We start from the raw sequence: 10,596 nt of genomic DNA, 5'->3' as shown, positions 1-10,596 counted from the left end.
AGAAGGATCTGCCCCCCTTTAGATATCTCATGAAGTGGCCAGATTTTCAGAAGACCCCATCATTCAGCAGCTCCCAATCTTCACAGAAAGTTGAGCTCTTTTGCAATTAAAGAATTATTTTTTGCAAAAAATATTGTTCTAATAAAAGATATCATTTCTACTAAGAGTCCTGATTGCTTCTTTTTGGTGTCTACTGGGGAGCTAAGCGCTTATTAAGCGGCATGGGTTTTGATGATCTGAGCCTCCGTCTTGTAACACAAATTGACTCCAGAGGCAGTGCTGATTTGCAGAGTTCACAGTTTATCAGCATAGTACTAATGTACTGCTTGGTCTCGATTTATAGCCGAAGTTAAGCTATGTTTAGTTTTATTATTTTCGCATTTATATGAACTGTGGTACTGGAGGTGAATGCATTTTTTGAATTTTTATAATGTGATTAGTAATAGTCAACAGAGTGAATACTACTTAAATGTCAGGGATGCCTGGGCCAGTCAATGGCTATTCACAAGTCAGAGAAAGCCCTGGCTGGCAGAAGGGAAGTTAATCTCTGAGAATTTGCATTTGGGATGGCTAAGCATATCCATCAGCCAGAGAGGCAGTGATACATATTTGGGCAGAACTGTCAATCCCAGACAACCATGGTTTACATTTCAAAGGGGGGAAGCCTTTAGCAAGGGGGAACCATTTGCAGAAGCTGGACATCTGAAGGGAATAGCAAGCAAATACTGATATTTCTCACCTTTGAAAAGGATAAGAGAGGGATGACACCTTTTGTGAATGACTGTTAGCTAAGGAAATTGGATTGGGGGCTATCTGGCTGGGAAGGTGTAAATATTCTGACATGTCTTAGATATAATTGTAAATCAGCAATGCCACCTGGCCTGACAGGCAGATGCATGTCTTCTGGAGAGCAGCTCATCTGCATAACACAGACATGCTCCTCAAGAATTGAACAGAATATACACGAGTGAATAAGGTGACGGTCCTTAAGGGATGCCTTGGGAGAAGCTTCTTTGCTAAAGATCTTTGAGAGGTTTAGTCCCCCAGCTGGCAGACCTGGGATAACCACTATGTCAAGCTGAGAAGCTATTTCCAGGGAAATACTCCATCAGCAGAGAGCTATACAGTTACCTGGGCCAAGAAAGAGGTACTGCATTTTAGTAAAAGGAGGAGGGTGAGATTCTTCTCTGATGTTGTGGGGGTTATTTCCTTATATTCAATTTGTACAACTTCCAGTTGCATGTTTATGTGATTGATCTTGCTTGAGGGATAAATCTTTTTGTTGTTTCATTTACCTTACTGCTTGCCTCTGGTAAAGCTGATTTGCAGAGCAATTGATAGGTAGCTCTGCGTGGAAGAGAGGACCGATAATTTTGTACAAACCACAGGATTATACCTCATAAACTGGCAAAACTTCCTCTGCTAGAGCTGCAGGGCCTGGACTGAGATGGACAGAGCTACTGGAGGTAAGATGCAATGTGAGGGGCAAATCTTAGTTAGTTTTCAAGCTTCACAACAGTGGAGGGAGGTTGGGGGCAGTGGAAGAGCACACACCAACTGCAGATGCTTCCTTAGCCTGAAGACAGCTATTTATACCCGAAAGCTTGCTAGGAAGAATTTTTCCAACTATCTGAGTTGGTCTAATAAAAGGTATCAGGTTTACTCAAAGACCCTTGTCTGCCAATGTCCTTAGACCAACACGGCTACAACCTACACCCCTGTTTGTGACACTCCTATTGAAGGCCAGAGGAACTCTGGTCACCATTAGCGTAGCTAACAAACGAAGAGGTGGGTACTGGCGTACTCAAATCTCTGAGATCCACTGATCATCTGTGTCTCCCATGGGTTTGAACGAGATCAGAGGCCTGGGGAAACCAGGATTCCACCTTGGTGGAAGGCAGTAACATCCAGACCTTGAATGAGACACCCAACAGGAGCTTTTCTGAGCTCACGTAATCTTCTACAGCCTGCTGAAAACAGCAATGAGCTGTACGTGGAGTGACTCACCAGCTCCTGAGCCTTACCTGATCAGTATGATAACTGACGGTGTCTGTGCCATGGCTCCAATCATGCTGCAAACACACATCACGCAGAGGAATGTCAGGAAGGCTTCTTGGCAACCAGGACTGGGGCATTTTCCGGGCATGACTGTAGCGTTCTCGGCTGGGACCAAGCTGAGGCATGCGCAGCCAGTGAGATTCTGCAAAAAGCACATGGCACAGGGTTTAGTGAGAACAGATCCCACCCTACAAGACCTGGCTTTTTACACGGGGGATGCTGCCAACTGGCATTTCCATTTACTCCAGCAGTAAATTAACTAACTGCTAATAAAGTCGCTTGTTGAGCCAGTTGGGAAAGGCCTGCAGTTTTCAAAAGAGCACGGGTTCTGATTCATTCTAGCAGCGAGGTAGCTCCTTCCCTGCCTTATTCTTTTCTTCCTCTCCTTTCAAGTCTTGCAAACAAACGCTGCGGCAAGAAAATTGCCATCAAGTTAAACCCTTGTGAAGAGAAGAAAGAAAAGGATCTGTGGCCCTGCGTCATGACAAAAGTGTCACCAGATTAAGGTTATAATTACTTTCCAATCTACACCTCTGTCTTCCTGACAGTTATAATTAAATCACTGTAATAAAAAGAGGTAAATCTGAAGCTCTGCTTGCTGCTGCTTGGCTGTCTCATTTGGGTGCCTGGTACGCTGGGAAAGGAGAGGCCACGATGCGTGTACCTTCTTGCGATGAGCTAGGTATCAAAGGGGTGGTGGCAGAGACACCGGTGATAATGGCCTTCAAATGTATTATGGGACTAATAGATGCCATCCAGTTGAGAAGGATTTGTGCAGAGCTGAAAGCTGCCGTCAGGCAAGCTAAACTTTATCAATATGTGATCAGAAAGAAAAAGAAGCCACCAGATTCCCTTTGATCTTTCCTGCAAGCAAAGGATGTCAGAAGAAGATTTGTTTGCCTGTCAGATTATTATTTTATTTTTTTTGTGCTCACCCTGCTGGAATTTCAGAGCGGGGGAATGTCAGCACAATTAAGGCCCACAATAATAGCAAGGAATCCCTTAATGAATACAGAGCGAAAACTATCATAAATGATTCATGGCTTGTCTCTGCCAGGCAGCTGGCTTTGCAAGTCACATGTTCATAAGGAAATGAGAACACTAGAAAAAGATAATAAAATAACATACAAAATCCAGAAGCCAACTCCCCCCTTAGGTTCAAAGACAGCTTCCTTGGCTTTTAGGCTGGGACTTATTTAGGGCTTCACAACAGCAGATGTTCTAGTTCAATGCCTCCACAGATACCAACAGGGACCCCAGCATCTCCTTGCTGACACTGATCCCTCTCTGTATTGGAATCAAGCATTTCTTTTTAAAATCACTTTGGCAAACACAAGCCCACAGGACTCCTGGAACCACATTATACAACAGACAGACGGACACCTGTCTTCACGCTGTAATAAGCACCTGGCTCTTCCAGCCTGAAAGAGCCACCTGCCAGATGGTCAGAATGAGGGCAACTAGTACATACAGTGCTGTCCTTACGCCAGTCCAATGTGGACAGACTGCAGTGCCGCTAGTTGGACTTGTGCTAGTAATTTATGGGAGCAAACCTCATTGGGATAAGCCCCATCTAACATCAGCCTACTACTTCATTGGCAATGTGCTCATGCTGGAGTCCTGGCATAGATAAGACCCAAATCAATTCTGTTGGCATACCTGTTATGGGGAAGGCCTTATTGTGCACAAAAGCCAAGGAGGTCTCAGGCATATACATGGAATTGGCTTAGTCCCTGCAGCTGAAACCCAGCAGGAAGGAGAGATGCGGCTCTTACGTTCAGTGGTCAGATTCTGTCCTGACTTACGTGAAAACAAATCTGGTGTGAATCCAGCAGAGTTACACTGGTGTCAGGTAACCAGGACGCCAGAACTGGGTCTCAATTAGACATACGTATTGGGCTAGGATGTACTTGAGGTGTATTGCAGAGGGTACTGGGAGCAGCTTAGTAGCTGCAAATCTGACTGGGGCAAAAATCATCCCAGGCAACTGGAGCCCCAGGAGCACTCTCCACTCCAGGTGTGTCTAACTCCTCTGCTGAGACCTGTTCTCCTCTATCCTCTTTCAGTCTCCTACGGCAGTGCAACACAGCTTGTTGCGACTGCAGCATCGTGCAGGTTGCCCAATCCAGTCCTTACCTCGGAGATCTTTGATTGTTTGTTACTGACATGTGCTACAGCAACACACTGGCATCAAACGCGGAAACATCAAACATGGAAACATCAAACACAGACGCTCACCCTCTTTCTGTGAAGAGGCAATACTTTGCTCCACATGCCAAATAACTATCGAGTCCCACAGAACGCTTTGCAATCCTGTCGCCATTTCGTCTCAAATTTATCAGCATCTTCCTTCAACTTGAGAGCTTACTGCCTGAGCACTGGAGTTTTATACATGGCAAAATTTACACATACAACTGGCTCAACTGCTTGTGGAAAATATGAGGGGAAACTCCCCATACTTGTGTTATCAAAAAAAAAAAATTGGCAGCAACTGGTGAGCAATGTTGGTATTTCAATGTAAAGCCTTAAGGGTGCCAATACACATGCAGTGAGGCTGTTCCATAATTACAGCGCTCAGTTAATTGAGTCTGCTGAAGTGTGGTAATTAGCATGCTCCAGCAAATTCCAGTGTCATGGGTATCATCAGTGTCCCCGTGCTGAAAAATGGTGGCAGGGGTGCTTTAAGTAAAGTACCCTCGCTAACATTTTTCAGCCCAGGGATGCTGATACATGTGATGTTCTTTGTGCTTTAATTAGAATGGTTCTTGGAGCTGCTCTAATTAAAGTACCCCACCCCCACTCCCAAAGCATGTGTATAAGCGCCCTAAGAATTCAGTGCTGTAACATCAGGTTTGGAAATCATGTTCTTCTTGCCCAAGGGGTAATTGAAAACCACCACCATGCAAGAAACAAGATATACGGTCTATGGCTCAGGTCTCACGGGTCATTGATAGTTGTGGAATGGTTAGAAAGAGAATTTTCTGAAATGAAAGAGCCGTTCCTTTCCCCCTTTAGCACTAGTAAACCCAGAGCCTCAGGCTCAACTGCACCTCTGCAGACCAACTTAATCACAGAGAACAATGGCGTCTAAGACAGACAAACTAACCGAGTGCTACAAACTACATCAGAAGTTGTCCACAGAGAGGAAAAGCTGGGAAACAAACAATGGGGTAACGTTAAATAAAGCATTCAGAGAACTTTACGTCCTTGTAAAAAGCAACCCTTGGCTCATCACAAGCATATAACATCCACAAGGCCTTCTAGACAGGTCATTACCTGGATTATGGGTTTAGAACTTGGTTTGGCAATTTGGCTTTGCCTCAGGGCCACTGTTTGGTCAAACCAGTCCATAATTCTTGATAATGTCCTTTCCAGAGGATGCTATTGCTTCTGTAACTCATGCCCAGAATGTTACTGCCAAAACCCCAAGATGATGGTGAAGTAAACCAGGAAAGACCGAAAGAGACTGTGGGAGAGCAAGATGTTTGCTAGGTGGGTTTCTATTTGTGATATGTTTGGCATTGCACTTATATAATGAGCAGGAAGACCTGACACAATCATTGGAGACATATGCTGTGCTTCCTTTACAATGCTCTGTTTTAAGCAATGAAAAGTTTGCCGTAAGCAGAATCAACATAAATTTCACATTTATGCTGTGCAAGTAACTAGATAATTTTTTTCCTTGCCAACGACCTGGCATAGTGGGTAGACATCTTTCTGCTGATGCTTTGTTCCATGTCAATGGTGTTAGGGAGCAAAATTGGGCACAAGGTTAATGCCAAGGAAAGGCAGGAGATTAACACATGCAGCTTTTGCAATTTTGTGTGCAATGTCCTGCCCCAAAATCCTCTTCAAAGACCTAGATGTTGGCATCATGGTGTCTCCTTTGCTGCTGCTGAGAGGTTGGCTATGAAACCATGTCATTGGTCCTGGGCCGACAGGTCACACAGACAGAGCTCTTATACTGCAGTCACTAGAGGGTGGAAGAGAGGCTGACACAAATCCAGCCTGCCACCAAAATAGATGCACCTGCTTGTGGAAAGTAAAAAAAATCCCCACCTAGCACCTGCCCGCTGAAAATCTGACTCTGAAGATGCCAATGAGGTCAGATGCAAGGGCTGGTACCCTGCAGGGTGGCTAAATGGCAGGAGATTTCTACTGTGTGCCATGACTCATTGCTTATTAGCAGTGAGCCCTTGTCTCAGCCTCCCGGTTGTTCCAGGCTTGTGTGTTCCTTCGTGGAGGGAACTGAGTTCAGCTTTAATGCCCATCTTTCTCTGCCCTCCTTAAGCACCAACCTGCTTATTTTGAGTTGCCTGCCTCCTCTCACACACCCAGTAGCTGTACAACACATCTGTCTCTGGACTGGCACAGTGGAGATAGGCAGGAAGCTGTCCTTTGTTTTTTGTGAGATGTAATGATTTCCCAGTTTCCGCTGGGGTGGCTTAGGATTAAAAGTGAGCGATCTACATGGTATGCTCACTAGAAAGGAGAGGCAGAGCATTGAGCATATCAGAGGCAGGGCAAGTGGGGGGAACTGCAAAGCAATACAGTTTCACAAATAAAGAAGGGCAAAGCAGAGCAGGGATAATTGGACATGGCGTACTGTGCCGCTTCGGCAGCTGTGAGCAGCCACTGCACCCAGTCTCATTTAATAAGATCCCGGGTACGCAGAAGAGCAAGGGGCCTGGAGTGCTTCAGAAGAGATTTCTGGCCAATCTGTCTTTTGTTATCTCGCTTGTAGCACTAAGGATCCTAGTATCCATGGAGCCCCTTTAATTCCTGCAGTGATCAGTCTTAAGATAGCAAAACTGCGATAATAATAAAAAAATAATGGGACAGTCTTTTCAGGCATTTCTTTCTCCCCCACCCCCCAAAAAAAATCCCTCATCTTAAAAGGCATCATAGGAGACTGTGAGTCACTAAAGAGCTGGTCTCCTTCCCCAGAGAGGGTTTGTTCTTTAAATGAAACAAACCCAGAGATAGCGAGACTGAATAAACAGAGTGCCTGTGGCTATCAATGTGAGCTGGAATCCCTGCTGCTCTGCTGGTCATCTGTTCTTGACTCTGGCTGAGAAGGGAGAATAGAGAAAAAGTGGTTGAAACGGCAGAGGAAAAGGAGGAAAAGGGAAGGAAGAGGGAATGAGGAAGGCAGGACGGTGGAGAGCAGAGGAATTAGGGCCTGTGAAGAAACAGGAATGAGGAGAAAGAGGGGATACAGCGGGAAGCAAACCATCTTTCTGTAAGCGGCCAGGCGCAGAACCCGTGAGTCCCTCCAGGTGGGTCTGGACTCTGCCACAGGCCCAGGCTGGTCACTCTGGGGTCTGATAGATCTTTATGTGATGTCGGGAGACTGTCAGAGACATTTATGTGAGCCAGTGAAAGACGGCCTATTCAGTTGCTCTCACTCTTAGGTGAGAAGACGCGGCTAGGGGGCTTCAGCCACTGCTGTGTGACAATGAGCGGCTCTGTACAGGATATACTGCAGCCTTGCACATCTGTATCTCGCTCTGTCTCTCTCACCCAAACATACACATGCACACACACCCCCACCCGCGCAGATGGCTAGGAGACACTGAGTAAATCAGGACAATTACCGTGCTGTTGCAGCCAGCAAAGCAGGCGGATAAGTACGTGATCCCGTCTGCCCCACAGACTGGAGTGAAGGAATCGGTCTGGCATTCACAGTTGTTATTGCAGGGGGAATATGGGTCCAAGGGTGAGGTCGGAGTTGCACTGTAAAAGAAGCAGAGTCAGAAATGCATGGGTAGTGCCATGACCCCCACTTGCTTCCTCAAGCAGCGCTCCATGACAAAGGCTTTGGGAAGCCAACAACTGGAAACATGGCATGAGGGGCAGCAGAAAAAAACTCTAGGTCATATACTCTGCCACCAACAAAAACACACTACCCCTTCTGGTGCTATCATCTCTCTAGGGTAGCTCAGGACTGAGAGGGGGAATTTTAAGTGAAGTTGCACCAGACACATTTTAGCACTGTGTAGCCCAAGGCCAGCAGCGCTCCAAGGCAGGAGCGGCTGGACAGTATGCATCTAGCATAGGAACAACTAGTAGCAGAGAGGGGGAAGGACCCCATCACATCTGGAGAACCGTGAAATAACACAGCCTCAGAGTGTCCCATCAGCTCCACAGGGCACACCGGGTCCTAACGTGCCACCGAAAATGCAGCCAGGCAGCGTGTTGGGCAGCAGTAAATACCCAAGTTTACAAAAGGATGTGCCCCATTTCACCTGAAATCCTCAGTCAGGCACTCGAAGGTAAGGGATCTCTCTGATTCTCAGCAGTGGCATGTACCCGTGATTCTGCCCGACTTCGGCAGTGGGAGTAAGTGTCCACAGGTTGTAAATAACTGACCTTCTGTCTCTTGCCACTTGGGCTGAGCCCAACGGAAGTTACTTCCTACGTTTCTTTTTATGACTTATTTCCTAGCACTTCTGTGATACAGGGTACATTCAGCCAAGGTGATATCAGCTGCAACGTTAATGACTTTAGTGGCGTTTCCCTCATGCAGCCCCTCGTGTACGTGTGCAGCAGTCCTGTTAGTCTGTATTGTTACTTAGCCCTGGAGGCACTTGAATATTCGAGTGATGGCTGCAATAAAAGACAGCCAGACAGAAAACCAGAACGGATACGAGCAGATTAGTTGAGGTAACGTGCCACTGTGCTTTACTGTCCAGCCAGAATAATGGGCTGGTGGGTGTGAGGGATGGAGGTGAAATTCAGTGTGCACTCACTTGTTTCCATAGGGAACAGTAACCCCAGCAACAGGACCTGTGTCACAGCCTAGGAAGAGGAACGAGACGTAACAAGCTGTGGACACGAGGTTAACTAGCATGGCCATCCTGATGGCTCCGAGTGCAGACAGGCTGAGCTTCTTCACCAGGAGACCGCCCAGGAATATGCCCAGACATGCACATGGGATTGCCGTCATGCCTGAAAGAGGAAGAAAAGGTTAGGGAGAGGCATGATGGGACAGTAAGAGTTGGAAGACCAAACTGTAGAAGGACGCATGGTTACTTTTCAGTGACTATCTCAGGGTGCTGGTGACAGGGAAAACCCCTCATGGTGAGCAGTGCCAATGTGGGGAAGCATCCCAGAGACTGGATGCTTATCTGTGCATGCACAGTCTTCTCAGGAGCAAGCAGGTTCCCAGTTTGAGAGGACAATGGCAAGACAACCTCATCTGGTCCCCACTCTTCCTCCTTACTGTGCCATCTGGTGCAGACCTCTCCATCCGCAATTCTACCTACAGCCCAATTTTTTAATGATTCAAACCCGGGCTGTCCAGTGTCTAAATGGTCACTGCCTCGCGGGCTACACCAGCGGGGCCTGTATTATGCATGGGCCATGCCAGCAAAAGCCACAGGCTCCCAGGTGGCACAGTGTGGTGACACTACCGCTCCACCGCGCCATGTGCCTGTACGGACCCCTTCCTCCCCCACAGCTGCACTGTGCGTCCCCCCACTGCACTGCATGGGGTGACCCTCTCCTCCCACTCTCCCCACATTGCATCATGTACCCTCACAGCTCCAGATTCACCCTCAGCTTCCCACGCGGCACACCACACTGCCCCACTCCCTGAGGAGTGGGTGGCAAGCAACAGCCAGAGGAAGGAAGGGGAGCCTAGAGACTTTGCTGCAGCCAGCAAGATGGGGGAAGCAAAAGCCAGGCAGAGGCCCTGGGGTGACAATTTAACCCCTTACTGGCTCCACGATGCCCCTGGGCCACCAGCTAAACAATCCTACTCCAGTTCATATAGCCCCTGTGGCAAGTGCCTCCCACATAGTCAAACAAATCTCATCCAAGATTTGCAAAAGGGACTAGGGATTTTGTCTGCCCAACTCAAGGCTCCTCAAAGAGGCCTAATCTAAAGCATTTCACTGATCAGTGCTGTCTGAAAAGCTAGCTTCTTTAAAGACCTTTGAGTTTGGTTCTCACACTCCCTAGTCATTTTGGAAAGCTGCCGAAGGAAATGTCTCACCATGTTGGGCCTTTTCTGGCTCACTGCCCCCCACCTCCCGCTGCTGCTAGTTATACCCAAAGGCCTTGTGTTGACATGACAAGCTGAATCTAAATTCTGCAGCAAGGTCTCTGAATGTGAAGACCCTCACGAGCAGTAGCTGGGAAATGCTACACTAAGTTCATTTAAATTAAAAATGGAGAGGAGCCAGCAGCAGGACAGCAGCCAACAAGTTCTTTAGTGTGATATTAAAATCAGAAGCTGCTCGAAGCATGACCAGGATGCATCTGATGGGCTATGAGAACAGCTGCTTGAGGCCTTTCTGTTGGCTGCACTTCCCATTTGAAATGCACCAAACCGAGGTGGACATGAGAGCTTTCCAGAGGAACTGGGCTCCCCGTCCGTGCAGACAACTGTAGCCATTAGGCAGGCATAGATCTTAGCTAGATAAGCACCTCTGTTCCTTCGGGCCCACTGACCCCAAAACACTGTGGATAGCTGTTGGGGATTTCTGCTTTAGGTCAGGACATTTAAAAGGTGGCCTTTGCTGTATCCCATTG

The 10,596-nt window shown here is 47.3% G+C and overlaps 1 protein-coding gene across 1 annotated transcript in view; it reads right to left on the bottom strand.

The window, feature by feature from the left end:
• The window catches only part of SLCO3A1 (solute carrier organic anion transporter family member 3A1), a 210,432-nt gene that overhangs the window by 10,777 nt on the left and 189,059 nt on the right, over window positions 1-10,596 (bottom strand). The window contains exons 6-8 of the mRNA XM_019533182.1: window positions 8,811-9,009; window positions 7,656-7,794; window positions 2,025-2,200 (exon numbers count right to left, since the gene is read on the bottom strand). Coding sequence (XP_019388727.1) covers window positions 2,025-2,200; window positions 7,656-7,794; window positions 8,811-9,009 — 514 coding nt within the window. The remainder of the gene's footprint in view (window positions 1-2,024; window positions 2,201-7,655; window positions 7,795-8,810; window positions 9,010-10,596) is intronic.

The sequence above is a fragment of the Crocodylus porosus genome, unplaced genomic scaffold, assembly GCF_001723895.1.
Source record: "Crocodylus porosus isolate Cpor-Errol unplaced genomic scaffold, CroPor_comp1, whole genome shotgun sequence".
NCBI classification, from domain to species: domain Eukaryota; kingdom Metazoa; phylum Chordata; order Crocodylia; family Crocodylidae; genus Crocodylus; species Crocodylus porosus.
This window is presented reverse-complemented; position numbering and strand designations above follow the sequence as displayed.